Raw genomic sequence first — 17,606 nt, 5'->3', positions numbered from 1 at the left:
TTATATTCCTTATTTTATCTTTCCCATTTTACTACTCTATTACCTTTCATATTTCTTCCCACTCTTGTGTGCCAAGCTCCATTAGACTCTTTAAAACTCACCAGAACCAAATCCATGCATGACATTTTGAAGTCTGCTTCTGTTCTTTACCTGAGCATGCATGCTGATGAGGACCATGCAGAAGCCCTGGCTCATTTTTCCTGGGTCTCCCCATCCTTGCTTGAGCCCTACGTACCTTTCAACGTTCTATTCCTTCTGTGACAAGCTCTACCATGTGGGCCTTCCCTGGGGCTTCAGAGAGCACTGCATCTTGGAGGGCATGCCGCTCCAGTGCTCTCACCCAGTGGCTGAGAGGGTTGTCAGGTCAGGGCCACAGGTAGGTCCTTTAATGTTCACTTCTCACCCCTCTTGAGACAGCTTTCCTCTCTGACACATGTAGCTGGACTTCTGGGAGAAACAGAAGCTCCCTTGAGTTTTGTATTGTTGACTGCTGAGCCCAGCCAAGCAGCTTCTCATCCTTTTTGTGTGCTACAACAGATGGCAGCTGCTCGGCCTCCCTGAGGATTTTAGGGAAATGTAGGACTTAAGCAGTTGAGTCTGGCTGCACTCAAGAGGTGAATGGAAATATCTTTTATTCCATAAGAGCATGGTTTTATAAAGACATACTAACTAATTTCTTTATTACCTGATTGCTCACCTATGGCTGGTTTCTCTTTTAAAACGAACTCACTACCCTGAGTCACAGCTAGTGGCTGGTGGCATGCAATCCACCTACTTTCTGCCTTCATTTTTTTTTTCTGAGTTCAGCATTGTCCCTCACCCTATCAGCCAGGCACTAGACTACGTCAGGACAGGTTTCCCTAAAGTCTGGCTGTTTCTGGTGGATTTGATGGCCACCCAGAAAGACTGTAGCTCCAGCCAGCCTTGTCACATGGACTCTCCCTGACCTGGGCTTATGCATTCATTAGTGTTGGCCTTGGTGCATTCTTTGAACATTATCTTTCGCTAAAATTAGATTCAGTATTGAGGGACTTTTGTTTGCCTCTGTCTTCTCTTTCTTAAACCGAGGCCCAGCAGGTCTTACACCGAATCCCAGAAGTCTACACTACAGCCAGCTACGGTTCTGCCCGCTTTGTAACTTACAAAAAAAAGTATCACTTGAGGCTGAGCAAGTGGTTCGGGGCTGTTGGCTAGGTCTGCTTTTCATGGTGCAGCATTTTGGAGGGTCTTGAATTTCCTACGAGTCAGAACAGTCATTATCTGCTGCTCAGAATGGTCCAGATTTGACACGTGCTTCTTTAAACTAGTAAAGAACTGATGGGTGTATCAGTCCAAAGGTATTGTTTAGTTATATTGTGTAGTTTTCAGCCAGCATCATACTTAACATGGGAATATTCCCTCAAGTTTATCTGGAGCTTAGTCTACTAATCCATTTATTAATGGAGCAACTTTCAGTGAAAGTGAGGTCCTTTAGTGCTATGAATGTGTTCAAAGTGAGTCAGGAATGTTCGATCCCCTATGGCCTGAGGTCATTTGTGAAAGACACTCAGTCCACCCTTCCCACTGCCAGCCCTCAGCCTGCCAGGCTAGCCACCCCTCCTACTGCCAGCCCTCAGCCTGCCAGGCTAGCCACCCCTCCCACTGCCAGCCCTCAGCCTGCCAGGCTAGCCACCCCTCCCACTGCCAGCCCTCAGCCTGCCAGGCTGGCAAAGCGGATTTCTAAAGTCTCTTCCATTTGTTTGTTTATTTTTTTTAAAAAAACCTTGTTGAGGCATTTTAGCAGCAAGAAACTTGTCCATAGTTAAAGTCAAAGCCTATGTGCCTTTGCCAGAGAGTGACAGAATTCTGGCAAACGTTAGTGCTTTACAGAGGTGGGCCCCTGAAAAATCTAGACAGGCTGAGGGGAAGCAGGGAAGGGGCAGTGCCTGCTATGTTCCTTTAACCGGGAAAGCAAAGCTGGGGCAATCCTCACAGTTGCTTTTCTTTTAGGTCACATTGCCCTGGCCTACTAGGTCATGTGATCATCTTGGCTGCAGCAACAGTTGCAATATTCTGGAATGAGATTATCATAATTGGCTTAGACACCTTGTTTCATTCTTTTCTCCGAGCCTGGCAAAACATTACCCTGAACAAAACCAAAGGGAAACCACAGATAGATGTTAGACCAACCGCTCTCTCAGGAAGAGAGACTAGGGGAATCCTAGAAGCCACAGGCCAGAGCTAGAAGCCGATTTGAATCGTTTGGAGAGCAATTATTAGACAGGAGTTGAATAAGTATCCTAAACTCTACACTCTAGAGGAGGGGCTGTATTTTCTTGCTAAAGCTGTATTTATAGCAGAGTGCCTGGTATAAAATAGAGGCTTTATAAGTATTTACAGAATAATTGAATACCCAAAGGAGCCTGGAGAAAAGTCAATGCTGACAAAAAACAAACAAACAAAGCAAAACATGGGCCTCTTCATCATTTAAGTGATTTCTTCTAATAGAATTTTCTAGAATAATTGTGAGATTTTTAGATCAAGCAATGCCATGGATACTGCATGATCAGGCTTTGAAAAGTCAGCTAATACTATTCTTTTGTGGGGGAAGTGCACATTTGTAGGCGGACCAGTAGCAACTGGAACAAATGTCCTCAGGTTTCTTTTGATCACCAAGGGAAGCCGTTTGAAGAGGGAACGTTAAATAGGCAGTGTCAACATTGGAAAAATACGGAGCTTAGTGTGGGAAAGGCTTGAGCTCTGCTCTCTTCTGTTCCCTCGTCTTTGTGCCTTAGAATCCCTGATGTTGTCATACATGTTAGCTATGCATGCTGCAAATGGCACAGTGTATTGTTACTAGTTTTTGTTGTAAGTAGTCTGCTGTCTTTCTAAGATATAGGTCGTTAAGGTCTTGTAAATTCCTTTGTACAGATTCAGATTTCAATCGATAGCATTTTACTTGTTGTTTGAAAGTCAGTAACATTTCGTATAGCCTGGGTCTCTTAGTGATGAATTCGTTCGATGGCTACTTTTCTCCTTTCCTTCAAGGACACTAACTGCACACACTCACTCCAAGTTCCCAGATGCTCTGTTCATTATTTACCCAGTGCTGCATTCCACAGAGTTCTGACACAATGCTCAAAAGTAATCTATTTTATATCTTGGTAATATTTAACCTGCTGTTAACTCATCACAAGTGTGTATGTATGTTTATATGTTAAAATCTAAATGGTTTTATAATGCCTGTGTTTGATTTGATTTTTTTTTGGAGGGGTGGGGGAGACAGGGTCTCTTGCAGTCCTGCTGGCAATAAACTCACTTTATAGTGGAAAGTGGCTTTGAGCTTCTGATCCTCTCTCTGCCTCTGCTTCCTAAGTGCTGGAACGGAAGGTCTATTTCACCATACCTGCTGTGTATGGACTGCATGACTTCATGCATGCTACCTCGGCAAGCAATCTACCAGCTGTTTCATCTCCTCTCCCAGGCTATATCTGCCCGAGTCTTTCCCCGCGTCTCTGCTTTACTTGCTATTAACTGTACTATCTATAACATTCTCAATTTATTGGTTTCTCCATTTTTGCTATGGATCACTCTTTTTCTGTTTTTTTTTTTTTTTTTTCCCTTCTTTTGTATGCCTGCCTAATAATTTCAATTTGACGACACTGGGAACTTCACTTTATGAAGCTCGGGGTTTTGTTTCATTTTTAAATTTTTGGATACTTTTCTCCCCTCAATTGTCAAGGGTTGGAGTGTCCTTGGGTTTTAAGATTTGTTAAACGGCACCATAATAAATTTTACTGTAGCGCTAATTTTGCTCTGCTACTGAGGTGGTCATTTATGTCATTACGTAGGGGGGTTGCAGACTCTTTGAGGATCAGGCATTTTAATAGTCTTATATGACCACTGAGAATCTTTTAACTCTGACTTGCAGAAACAAGAATAACCTTCCATCTTGTGCAAGCCACACTGAGTGTTCTTTTTTCTCTTCATATGTTTATGTGTTCTTCTTCCCTGGGAGTGGACAGCTTCCAGACATATGTAGGCTAATTACTGGAGACTGAACTGAGGGCTGCAGGTCCCCATGGCTCCTTTTGCCACCCAGCTTTCTCCTCTCTGGTACTTTGCTCTCATAAATCTCTCACTTCTAGTTCCTCAATTAATTCTGCCTAAACCTTCCTGAGTTTGTCCTTCTTGTACCAAAGCCTGACAACTCTCTGCAGGTGATAAACAACGTAATCACAGGCTCAGATCACCGGCTCCTCCCTCCCCCCCGGGACTGTTCATCTGAGGTTCATGGTACCTGATGTTTGAATGTCATTGATTTATATCAACATGTTTGGTTTTTGTTGTGTTAGATAATACAGTAAAGTCACTCCCATGGCTCCATCTTGAGTGGCCAGACTGGCTACTAAAACCCACTCTGCTGATAAATACATTGCTTAGGGTGTCACCCATTTCCAAACAGTGTTTATTAGGTAACCTGAACTTGGCACTGCAGACCCACATACAATAACTCTTGTGCAAGAAGAGTCCCTACAATCAAGTTTTATGTAAGACACATTTTCCATCTGTGTCAGTCTTTCTACTTCATTTTAGGGTCCCGTATTCTGTGCACAAAATTTCATGATGTTTTGGAAGAAGAAATTACTCTATGTAGCCAAAATACACACCCCCCTCCAGAACCTTAGAGAAGTGTACTATATTTTCTGCATAAAAGACGACTGGGCATCTTTTTTTTTTTAACGTTTCCAGTTAAAATATAGTTTGGAAAATATTTGCCTTATAAGACTACCCCTCTTCCAATGCACACCCTGTGCAGCAGACTCCAGCATGTGTCCGTAGACCATGGACTTTGGCATGGATTTTTTTTGGGGGGGTGGGTAAGTGTTAAAAAGTTGTCTTATATGCTGGAAAATACAAAGGTGGTGGTGGAGTTTGCTAAGGTACATGTGAGGCTACATAAAGGCAGCATTCTTGACTTCAAGGTCTATATTGCTTCCTATTCTCTGGGGCTGTTGCTTTGTGGGATGGGTTTATAAAGAGAAGGGAAATTTCAAGTTAAGGAAGTATGTTTTTCTTGTGCCTCAGCTTCAAATATTCATGGGGTGCTTACTGTAAGTGGTATTAAGTTTTAATTAGGATCCCGATGCAAGGCACTGCCACCCTGAGTTTGTAACCCTCTGGAAGTCTAATGCAGATTGGCGAGGACCTGAGGCATGGCGCTGTGGTTCATCTTTGAGATGTCACAGGAGAATGTGATGACTGAGGACAGAAACATATAAGGAAGGCTTGGAGAACCAGTTTAGGGAGTACAGAGTGCTGCAATCACGACGAAGGTGGAACAGCATGTCTCAGAACCACAGTAGGGACAACTGCTGGGGAAGGGTAGGGACAAAGAGGCCTGATGTGCTGGCCCAGACATTTGGACTCTAGGGAGCTATGGATATGTATTGTTTTTAAAATTACAAGTATTATCTGTAGGCCCGGGTAGCAATCAATCAAGACACAGACACTTGTTATATTTTAAGATAAAATTTTAAGATATATATATATATATATTTAAAGATATATTTTAAGATATGCTTCTACTGAGTTATTTGTGCACAGATTTATTCTGAACAGAATATTATGCTGACAGCATGCAAAATGGACAGGAACCAACGGCAGGTGCTTGAGGACAAACACCGTGTCTTAATCATCTCAGTGTTCCCAGATTCTACTTTATTTTTAACATGTGTTGAATAATGAATCCTCTTCATTTTAAATGCTAATGCTTTCTGATAACCATCGGCCTTGTCAATAGCTTTGGCAAATACTGCAAAAGCGCCTCTTCCTGTCCAGTGTTGTTCTGTTTAAATGGCTCAGGGGAGGTAAAGTTGGACTCGACTTCTTCAAGCTATTTTTAAAAAGGCATTTTAATGTTAAATTCATATGTAATAATTATATACACATATAGGGAATGACGTTAATGATTTAGGAGGTACAACGCAAAGCAGCTAAGCAGAGCTAAGGGTAGCACGCCATTATTTAATCTACCAGTTTTTTCGGCGAGAACATCTGGAACGGACATTTCAACACTCTTAGGAAGCCAGAAGTCAGTGATTTAGCCCAATCACCGCATACCCTGCGCTGCGCAATACACCTCAAAGGAAAACAGCTGAGTCTTCCTGCCTAGGCGGTTTTCTATCTTTCAAGCTTTGTCCGTTCTTCTTCTCCTTCTTTCTCTCTCTCTCTCTCTCTCCTTTGAGGCTCAGTCACTCAGTCAAAGAAATTTCACAACGTTGCTTTCTGCAATCCCTGGCTCCTCTCCTCACTCATTCGTAACCACTCAGCTTGGCCTCACATGTCTCACAAGAGGACAAGATCTCACAGGTACCTAATCCCACACATTCCACATGCACATCACCACAGGGCCAGGCGCTGGTGGGAGCACTCAGGGGTAGCTCAGATCACACAGGAAGATGACAGACAGACAGACAGACCCTCGGATCGACGCACCAAGCACGCAGCATGGGCAGTGTAACCATTAAGTTCACGCCCCATGCTTAGCGCCCACGTCCTAACCTTCATCCAAGCGTATTATGCAAGGCCGGGCGGCCCGCAGCCCAGACTTCACGGTCGCGCGCCGCTTGCGTCATCACGGCGCGCCGCTGCAGCAGGCGCAGAGCCGAAGCGCTGGCAGCTGCGGGCGCCCAGGCGCGAGCTGCCCGGCGGGTGGAGCGGAGCGCGGTGCGGGCTGCGGGACGCCGCTGGGCCGGAGCGCGGGGACAGGTGCGTGGGCGCCCCTCTCCCCGGGCCCGCCCGAGGCTTTGCAAGTGTCCGGGGCGGACTCCCGGGTCCCCCTCGGAGTGGGCCGGGCTCCGGGAGGGATCCGGCAGCGGTGGCAGCACCGGCTGGGCTGTGGTCTCAGCCCTCCGGGGAAATCGAGGCAGCCGTGGGCTGTGGGAGTAGCTGGCTCTGGGGACCTCCCGCTGACAGAAGCCACGCGTGGTAGGGCTGAGCGTGGTGCACCCTATATGTCCCGAGCATGCTTTGGGGACTCCTGCCCTCCCTGCAGTCCGCGGCAGTCGAGTCGGTTGGTATGCTGCCCATTTTCCAGATGGGAAATGAATGCGTAGCAGTTACCCAACTTGTCCAAATTCACACGGGTGGTGTGCAGCCGGGGCCTTGAACTCCAGAGGGGGCCCGTCTGCCTCTGCGTTTGTCTGTCAGATTTTGTATTCTGCTGTGCTCAGCGCACCTGTCTGGAGCCTTTGGTATTTTCTCTTTTTCTTTTTTTTTTATTCTCCTCCTCCCTCCTGTTAAAAAAAAAAAAAAATCTGCCCTGACCTCTGGTAAACCCTGCAGGGCGGGAGGAGCAAGGCGTGGACTTCTTTTGGCACAAGCCTTCTTTTCTTCCTATGATCGCCTCATTTCTTTACTCGGTCAGCAGCGTGCTCCCCTTGTTGTGTGGCCATTCTTGGCCGGAAGTTGGTAGCTGGGGGTCGAATCTTTGGGACACAGAAGAACTTCCCTCCCAGGTGTGATGCCTTCCTCTCGTGTCAGCTGATTGCTTATGATGAATGGCTGAGGACACATGCTGTTGTTCTGAGGCTGAACAGTCACTGGAGCAAATCCACGTGGGGACTGTAAAGAGTCCAAGTGTCCCCTTTAGAAAACCCTGTTAATAGAAGGTGATCCTTGACTCTAAGAGAAGGGTTTAATGCTAGGTGAGAAATAGCCAAGAGCTAACATGATTAAAGATTATATAACAAAGTCTTTAAAAATTGAAAAAGCATCCTGCACTCGTACCTATAACATGTATTACACTAAGTAAGCTTATGCTGGAGCCAGAGAGATGGATTCACGGCTACAAGTGCTGGGTGATCCTTCAGAGGACCAGGGTTTGGTTCCCAGCACCCACATCAGGTGGCTTACAACCACCTGTAACTCTAGCTCCCGGGGGATCTGATGCCCTGTTTTGGCCTCCCCAGGCACCCATATGTGTATTCATAAAACACTACAGATGTTATGTCCTTACATGTTGAGGAAATACTGGGATAGGAATGTTGGCCTTTGGGGTTAGGACAGCTTAACAGACATGTAAACATGCCAGGCCCATAAGTACTCTGCCATCAAGCTGTAGTTTTCATCTGTGACTCACTACACTAGACATCTGTCCGTTCATTTGATATCCCACTACTGTACAGAATTGTGTAGACATCTGTATTTTGAGACCTGGTGTTATGTCTCTGGGCGCTTCTTGAACAGTGCTTATGTCTTACAGCACATGGTTTGGGACTTCCACGTTGCGACATGGATGAGTCTTCAGTGATGCTCGGCACAATAGATGTTTCTTATCTGCCCAGTTCTTCAGAATACAGCCTTGGCCGATGTAAACACACAAGTGAGGACTGGGTAAGTTAAGAGACGCCTTCACAACTGTTCACTTAAATGTTTGCAGTGATAGCAAGGAGAGCTGCTTCCAACTGTTAGAAATGGCGTTTGTATAATCCAAGCGTAAGTTAAAATTTTCAGTGGTATTAATTGGGAAAGAAAAATGGACGGAAAGTTTCAAAGCAGTAATTACATGAAAAAGCAAATGATTTGTATGGAGGCATAAATAGAATCTGATGTCTTGCCTAGTGTGCTTATAAACTTTTCCCTTTCAGTACCTACTATACAACTTATATTTAGTAAGCATGAATTTATAATGGAAATGAGGAAACTTGCTTATTAAACTGATTGAGAAAGCATGCATTTTCTTGTGTTACTATTTCAACATTACATGGGGTGTTTAAAATACCTCAACACAAATTTATATCAATATTTGGTTATTTTAAAGAATGTCATATCCATGAGATCTAAACAACAAATCAACCTGAAGTTAAAGAAAAATCTTAGAGCAGTGAACAGGGTCACTGTCACTATGACTTAAAAAAAAAAAAAGAGGCTTTAAATGCTCTTGATAACAGAAAATCATTAAATGCATGTTGTCAAAATACAAGCTCACTGTGTCAGGACTTCAGAGTTTTCCTGTGGGAATGAATACTGGGTGCTTTGAAAGGGCATAACTAAGGTTGGCTGAGCCTAGGGGTTCAGAGTGACTTCTTCCCACTCTCAGAAGTCCCTTTGGCCTCTGCAACTTTGGGTTACTGTTCTACTGTCTGTGTGAGGCCAGCATTTTCAGCGTGCACATGGATGAATGACAGTGGCTGCCTTTGTGTGCCTGGCTATTGCCAACATAAGGAACTCGGGGTTATTTGGATTTCCTTCCTTTTTGTGGCTGAATAATATTCCACCAGGTAACACATACGCCGTACTTTTCCACTCACCCTCTGGTGAACATCCCAACTTTGTGATTAAACCTGTGAACGCTGCATCAAGCATGTAGCAACTGTTAGAAACCATGACTGTTTTTAGGGAATCTCCTTTTTCTTATGCACCAACCTTTTTTCCAAGTGATAATCATGGAGCAAGGTATCTTACCTAAATCCACTCAAGGCACATGGAATTATGCCGCCAAAGAAAGAAACAGCATCATCTGTTCTATTTCAAATATCTTACTTAGCTTTAGAGAGCAAGAGGGTCGGAAGAACTCTCTTGCCGTTTAGACACCTTTCTGCCTCCTATCTCTCAGGGCGACTGTGGGTTCAAACCCACTTTCTTCAGGTCCGCCACGCTGAAGTGGAAGGCGAGCCTCCTGAGCCGCAAGAGGCCCTTCGTGGGGAGGTGCTGCTCTTCGTGCACGCCACAGAGCTGGGTAAGGACTCTCCTGCTTGCACGCTTTTCTGCTACAGGGTTTCAGCTCTGCGTTCTGTTGTTTGGTCTTAGTGGACTTGACTCCTGCAGAACCAAGACCCCTGTTTACAAGTCAAACATTTCAGGTAAAGACGTGGACTTAATTTTTACTGCTGCCCACTTATTCAATAATACTGGTCTACAGTTAGTGAGGACAGAGATGTTACTCCGAGTTAATGTTTGTAGACTCCACAGAGTGTTCAACACCTGCTGGGTTTTGACGTTTGGCCCCTAGAGGTGTCCCTGGGATTGCTATTTTTTTGAGAAATAAGTATGCCACACCTTCCACATTCCTTGAGAAGAGCCGAATGGGGGAAGGTGACTTGATGGCATTTGGGGGGAAGGTGACCCTCTAATGGCATTTTGGGGGTAAAAAGTGACCTGACTGCATTTGGGAGTGAAGGGTGACCTGACGGTATTTGGGGGTGAAAGTGATCTGATGGCGGTTGACCTAACAGCATTTGGGGGTGAAGGGTGACCTGACGACATTTGCAGAGGGTGGTGGTGGTGACCCTCTAATGGCATATGTTACAGGGACGAATCTGCCAACAGATCCTTTACTGCTGTTTTAGGGTGAGAGTTATGTTTAAAAGGTATTAGATGTCAAGCTCTTCCTGAGATGGACCAAATAGTTGGGAGTCAGAAGTTTTTACTTAGAGAGGTTGCTTATGCTTGTGTGGATGGCTGACTGTGCTGGGCGAATTCTCTGCTTATGCTTGTGTGGATGGCTGACTGTGCTGGGCGAATTCTCTGCTTATGCTTGTGTGGATGGCTGACTGCTGGGCGAATTCTCTGCTTATGCTTGTGTGGATGGCTGACTGTGCTGGGTGAATTCTCTGCTTATGCTTGTGTGGATGGCTGACTGTGGGTGAATTCTCTGCTTATGCTTGTGTGGATGGCTGACTGTGCTGGGCGAATTCTCTGCTTGAGGCTTGCTCCGCAGGAGGTTCAGTTCTGAGCCTGGCATAAAGGGATTTATTAACATTAGTGAGATTTAGGTAAAGCCTTAGCTATCTTCTTCATGGTGAGGTCCTGCTCACAAATGGCTGGTAAGAGCTGCTCCCTTTAAAAGGTAAGAGCTAGTGCAAGGGTTTGTTATAACCGGAAGAGCATGAAAACTGCCAGGCCAGGAGTGAGGCCAGTTTGGATTTAGAGGACAGTGGAAACAAAGATTTAAATAGAAGGTCATGTGACTTTTCTTTTTAGACTGGCCTCTCACCTAATTCTAATTTTGAATGCAAGACAATACCTTAACTACAGCTCCGTGCCAAACAGGATTGTACTTGGAGCTAGCTCTGTGTTTATTATAAGCCTGAGCCGCACAGGGGTGTGGAGCAGGCACTGGTGGCCTGGGGTTGGATGGATACATTGTAACAGGCTGTTGCTTTTTGTGTAGAGGTGATAGAGATGGGACTACAGTCGTCGGGAATTGTTTCCATGGACATTTAAAATAATTTGTTAGAAAATGTTTTTATAGTTCTTGATATTTGCCTCCATTCTTTGAAACCCTAATTTTGTATAAAGAGATTAAGTGACTTGTTGACACTTTCTTTGCATTCATTTTTGAACTTTCACTATCTTGCTCACGTTGATAAAGGGGTAGCCTGTCTTTTTAAGATTAACTGTAAAGAGAGTGACTGGTAGCTGTGTGTTTCACCACTAGGTGGTCAGTCCTTCTAGGGAATGGAAAGGTCTGAGATTTGGAAGCCTCAGTTTTCTTACCCCTTCAGTAGTAATAGTAATTCTGCGTGCCCTGTGGGCGGAGAGGCTTAACTCAACAATAGCTGTGGCATTGAGGATGGTGCTTTGTACTTGGGGAACATGGAAATCTGTGACTTCCTGTTCCTGTGACTGAAGCTGAGGTGGGTCCCTGCTCTGGAGGGAGGGAGAGGTCAAGTGGGAAGGGAAGAGACACGTTGCCTTTGGCTTTAGGGTTTCAAAGTTAGATGTGAGTTCGTGACTATCTTTGAAGCATAAAATGCACTATTAAATAAAACATGCATTTTCTTCATTCTGTAAGTATTTTTAATTGTCACTTTCAATTTTTATTTTTCCCACTAAATTATGCTTTATAATAATCAAAGAAATAGAAACCTTCTCTATCATTTTCTTTTCTGTTTTTCTGGTCTTTATTCATATAAAGTATGCTTGTTTGTTTGCTTTACATTTGAAAGCTTTAAAAAATTTTAAACATTCTTTTTTGTTATGCTTGGATTTTAAGTGTCTTGTAGTGTCATTAGTGGGATTCTTGGTCATCAGTCCAGCTGTGAGTTGATGTGTACATGTATTTTGTTTTTTTATAGGAAAGGTTTTTCAACCCCAGTATTCCATCTCTGGGTTTGCGGAACGTTATTTATATCAATGAAACTCACACAAGGTAAAAAGACATTTCTTATTCTTCTAATAAGTCATAGAAATAACATTCTGTAATGCTAGTGAGCATTCTTGAAGATGTACCAGAGTGGCTAGGATGTGAGCTTTTGATACAAGCAACTTCATGTAACCATTAGAAACACAACAGCCACCAGAGGCCTGCCGTGGTTAACTGCTACTCTACTGTCTGGTCTCTCTGTGTAGTGCAGACACCACCTGTGGAGTTCTCTAAAACATGCAAATACTGACTTTTGCTAAGAAGTAGAAAGGATTTCTTTGACAGGAGATGCAGGTTTCAGTGTCTCATATGTTGTGACTGCTTCATACATCAAAAAAAATATTATAAATGTGACTGATGAGGTGGCTTAGCTCAGTGGTCCTTAACCTGCCTATCATATATTTACATTATGAATTCATAACAGTAGCAAAGTTACAGGTATGAAGTGGCAATGAAATAACTTCATGGTTGGGGTCGCCACAGCATGAGGGTCATAGCATTAGGAATGCTGAAAACCACTCGCTTAGCTAGATGATCTTACAAGTTTTGTTTCTGGAACCCATGATGGATGGAGAGCGCCAGCTCCTAAAAGTCGCCCCCTGACTGCCATGTGTGCTCCATGTGTGCAGCGATGCACAAACACGGTAGAAGTAAATGACTAAAATCTACCCACGCTGTGAGCACTGAGACATGCTCTCTACTGAGTGAACGCTCCTTTTTATTAGTATGCGTCCACTGTGCAGAACGGTGGGTCTCATCACATTTTCATGCTGTATGTCACCGCAGTGTGCTCAGATTCACCTCTCCCTCTTGTTGTCCCCTCCTTGCAATAAATGTTCTTTGATTTATTTGCCATTTGCCCAAGATAACTTAAAAAAAAAAAAAAAAAAAAAAAAAAAAGAGTTCTGACTTCCAAATTCCAAGTATACAGGGATTTGATAAGTGCCAGAGAGAAAGAGGTCTTTGTTTGACATAATCAAAATTAAGGGTTAAGGAAGAGTTAGAAGGCTGTATCTGTGAAGGAAGGAAGAGAAACAGCAGCCAAAAAAAAAAAAAAAAAAAAAAAAAAGACACAGGCCTTACAGTTCTAAGAGCAGATGGTACGAGGTGTTCTTTGTCCTGAGAGTGAGTGAGAAATGCTTGAAATTCTCTGCAAGGTGACCTAGGAATCCAGGTCTTGGATTTGGTCCTTGATGCTACTGCTCCCAAATTAGGCGAAGAGGGTGTGTGTGAGAGTGCTGAGACCTGCTGTCTGTGTTCAAGTTTGCTTTTGTGACCGAGCCAGAGTCCAAGGCCAGGTATTTTTTTCTTTCTTTTGTTCTTTCCATTCTCAGGTTTTTTGTTTGTTTGTTTGTTTGTTTAACTTTAAAGTGGAGAGGAGAGACTGGTCTATGAAGTTTGTTTTCATAGTTGACATGACTGTGATCCTACATAAAGAAACAGTTTCTTCATGTAAATAGACATTTTACATATGAAGCCAATATTTTTGTCTGTTATCCCAGCCTACAACAGTTTTTAAGACTTTTTAAAAAGTGTTGGTATGTTGACAACAGCCGAAACTGTTACGGAAACAGGCAGCCTGGCCAGCCACTCCCTGTTCAGCGACAGCACCTATACGTTTCTCGTCAGCTGCAGCGTGTCCTGTCCTGCTGCGTACACTCAGGGCCAGTCCCACACCTGCTCATGTGCTCTCACTCCCTTACCTGCTCAGGTGCTCACTCAGGCACTTTTCCGCTTCCACACACACGCCATGTTTTAGTAGATGCAAAGTGGTTTCAGAGAGCCCTGGGAATGCACTGTACTAATCACTTGAAAACGTTTGCTGAACAGAGTTTAGTGTGGACGCACCACACTGAGCTAAACTTTCAGACGATGGCGGCAGGAAAGGAGGACTCAACAGGCGTGCAGGCTGTTCACAGACAGTTCCTCTCTCGACATCTTTTCAGAATCACTAACCTCACATATGAGATGTGCAATCAGTTCACTATGAAGGAAATAATAATGCTGCCTTATGCCTTTATAATACATGGTTTCAAATCATTGCCCAGGAGAGTCATGGCTTCTTATTCTGACATGCATCTCTGTGCACCCCAGCTGCCTTACATGGTCCTCATCATTTGTATGTACCTTTCCTTAAAGAAACCTGATATGTGTTTACAGTGCTGTAAAATGCATGGTTTTTTCTATGCCTGTCCTAGGTCCTGAATAATGACATAGCGATCTATTATTTTATTCACTATAACTGGGCAGACACTGAGCTGTTCTAAGCTGATTGCTGGCCTGGCCTCCTTCCCAGCTACGTGGCCCATTAACTGCCATCATAGTCTCAGCCTGGCACCTTGTTGTCTATCTGTGTCCTTCTGGTGACTCCTCTTTTATCTTTGGTGCCCACTTGAGACCCATCACTGGGACTGGAAGTCCTGACTTAACACTGCTGCACAGCTATTGGCTGTTCAGCTCATTATTAACCAGTTAGAAGGTGAAGTAGAACAATTTTTATACAACATTTGGACAGGAGCTGCTTCACAAAAATGATAATGCCAAAGCCTAAGTCCCAGCTGCAGCCAGATCTCTGGGTACAGAGACCAGCATTTGAATACACAGTGCACAAAAACATCTTCCAACATTGAGGGAAAATCTAGATATTTAGAAGCCCAATGTCCTTGATCTGATTAGCTCTTAATTCCGTTTAAGACTCAGTACTTGTCATGGAAGAGCACTTTAATACACAAATTGCCCTTCGTGTTGGGAAGAAACCTCCAGGTTCACTCTCTGAAGCCTACAGCTCTAGCTCTGCTCTGTGTACCACCTCTGTCTGCACCTGCTCACACACAGCTAATGGGTAGCATCCCACTTGTCTCTGTAGTGCTACTGATAAAGTTTTCTTTGGGGTTAGTATTCAGCAAAATGAGACAATTTAAGCATGATTAAACAATCTCTACATTTCAGTTTTACCTGAGAATGTACAAAAGCAATTATGAGTCAGAATGGCTGTGTAGCACCTTGACCTCTAGGACCATTGTCAGAATAAGTGACCTGAAACTTTCTGTGGGTGGAAAACTGCTAGGTAGTGGAGGTGTGCTGGAGCACTTGCTGAGAAAGTGTGTGTGTGTGTTGCAGACACCGAGGATGGCTGGCGAGACGACTTTCTTACATCCTTTTTGTTCAAGAGCGGGATGTCCACAAGGGCATGTTTGCCACCGGTGTTACTGAAAATGTACTGAACAGCAGCAGGTGAGGGCGGGAACACTGGATAAATCGGGCACAGGGTGGATGTGGCAACCAATGGGAGAGGAGTGGAAAGTAAACCTCTTGTGTTAGTTTCTCTGCTCCTCTGTAGGGAAATGCTTGTGTTTCTGAACATTAAGTGTTAACCCACACAAGAAATTGAGTAAAGTCAGGAGAGTGGAAAGTGTGGGAAAGGGTGTCACACAGGCAGATGGTCCTGTTGTACATACTGTGCTGAGTAGGCTTCTAGAATGTGAAAGCAACTCATGAGCCTAAGTAAGAGATGTACACATGTGCCTAGGGCTCCCCCATTCAGATTTCTATGATACAAACATTGAGTACTTGACCCAAGCCCCTGTTGTAGGAGGCCATTGCTAGAGTCTCTGGGAATAAGATTTTTTTGCTCTCAGAGAAACTTGTTTATCTGTGAGGAAGGCTGACATCAGCAGGCTGTCAGGGGGAGAGCTCAAGCCTTTATTAATGAGTGCCAACCTCCGGCAAAGAGATTGTCTTAACCCAGTGAGACACTCCAGTGGCTGTGGGGGGGGGAGAGAAGGAAATGAGGGGATTTAGGTGATTTTGAGGTGTAGGGAATAACGAGGGGATTGTGAGGGAGCGAGGGGAGAGATAGCAGCAGGGACTCGGGAGCAAATGAGCAATGGAACTTCACTGGGAACAGAGTGGTTAGATTGCTCAGGTTGCTGGGAGCCTCCCTCAGGAGACAGGTGAAGTCAGCTAATACTGCCTGCACTCTTAGTCCCAGGCCAGCAGCCTCCCTAGGAGATTCAGATAATCTTGTCTCTTTGGAAAGGTTTTCTGTCAGATAAGGGAATTCCAGGGAGCCCCTCCCAGTGCCTTAGGTCAGAGACCACAGAGAGCCAAGAAGCCCTAGAAAGGCACTTTCCAAGGCCTTCCATTTGCTTCTAGTTTAAAGAAATTCAGCTTGCTCCATACTTTGAGGGGTGGGGTTTTGAGCCTCAAAGTACGGGAGTTTGGGTGAGAGTGTCTCTGCTCTGCCTCTTGGTGTGTCCACCTCAGAAGTACAGCTGGAGTTAGAACCAGACATAAGGTGACCGACGGCGTCACTCATGGTTTGTTTGTAGCTTTGCCAGGTGTTGTGGCTCCAACCCCAGCACCACTGGTTCATGGTAGGAACTCAGGAAAACATGTTAAACGAACTGTTGAATAGTTGACAATAGAGACGTCACATTAGATACCAGAGAAGCATCCTCGAGGCCTGTGCAGCAGATGCTGTCTAGTTAAACCTGCCGGTAACTGGGTGATGGAGAGATACTCTAAGTCAAGAAAAGCTTTGTTTAACTGGGGTTGTTAGCTTTCCCTTCAGTGTATTTCTTTTCCTTTCTCTCTCTCTGTGTCTCTGTGTCTCTCTGTTTCTGTCTCTGTCTCTCTCTCTCTTTGGGTTTTTTTGTTTTTGTTTTTGTTTTTGTTTTTGTGAGACAGGGTTTCTCTGTGTAGCCTTGGCTGTCCTGACTTTGTAGACCAGGCTGGCCTTTAACTCACAGAGATCCTCCTGCCTCTGCCTCCCTGAGCACTGGGAGTAAAGGCATGTGCTACCATGTCAAGCGTCAGCACATTTCTTATAACCCAGTGTTGATTTTAATCCTGAGCTCTGCTTTTGTAAAATGAAAAATGGAGGGGAAAAAAACTGGTTCAAATGGAGAAAAAAGTAAATAGTTACATCTGTTTTAATGTTTCTCAGAGAATTTTACATACAGTTCTAGTAAGGTGACAATATAAACAAATGACAAATTATAATTGCTAAAGAAAAATCATATATTACTTGGACTTTTTTGTGGTAGTTTGTTTTACTTTGTTTATTCTAGATTACATACTAGATTACATAATGCCATTTTCATGAAGTCTGCATGTGTTTTGAGCCCATGCTCCACTGTGGGGTGTGTACACAGCACAGCCTTCCTTCGCTGAAGTGTGGCCTGCCTGGACCAGGAAGTCCCACAGCAGTCAGCTCTGTCCAGGTTTCTACAGGGTTCCTCGGCTTAGGAACATGATGCCGCCATGTTTAAATGTTGTTACTGGTATTTATGTATGTATGAGCATGCGTCTATGTAGGAGGAGGCCAGAGGAATGTCCAGTCTCCTGGAGCTGGAATTACAGGCTGTTGTGAGCTCCCTGTGTGGGTGTTGGGATTCACACTCAGGTCCTCTGCAAGGTCAGTACCCACTCTTCATCCCCGTGCTCTCTCCCCAGGCCCGGCCATCAATTTCGA

The 17,606-nt window shown here is 44.4% G+C and overlaps 1 protein-coding gene across 1 annotated transcript in view; it reads left to right on the top strand.

The window, feature by feature from the left end:
• The first annotated feature begins 6,639 nt into the window (after positions 1 to 6,639).
• Gpam (glycerol-3-phosphate acyltransferase, mitochondrial) overlaps positions 6,640 to 17,606 on the top strand; it is a 31,182-nt gene continuing 20,215 nt past the window's right edge. Inside the window, exons 1-5 of the mRNA XM_051146789.1 lie at positions 6,640 to 6,750; positions 8,246 to 8,376; positions 9,599 to 9,721; positions 12,063 to 12,136; positions 15,251 to 15,364. Of these exons, the coding sequence (XP_051002746.1) occupies positions 8,275 to 8,376; positions 9,599 to 9,721; positions 12,063 to 12,136; positions 15,251 to 15,364 (413 nt within the window). The 5' untranslated portion in view covers positions 6,640 to 6,750; positions 8,246 to 8,274. The remainder of the gene's footprint in view (positions 6,751 to 8,245; positions 8,377 to 9,598; positions 9,722 to 12,062; positions 12,137 to 15,250; positions 15,365 to 17,606) is intronic.

Source organism: Acomys russatus, chromosome 5 (genome assembly GCF_903995435.1).
Source record: "Acomys russatus chromosome 5, mAcoRus1.1, whole genome shotgun sequence".
NCBI classification, from domain to species: Eukaryota; Metazoa; Chordata; class Mammalia; order Rodentia; family Muridae; genus Acomys; species Acomys russatus.
Note: the sequence above shows the minus strand (reverse complement) of the source record. Positions and strands in the feature narration are given on the sequence as shown.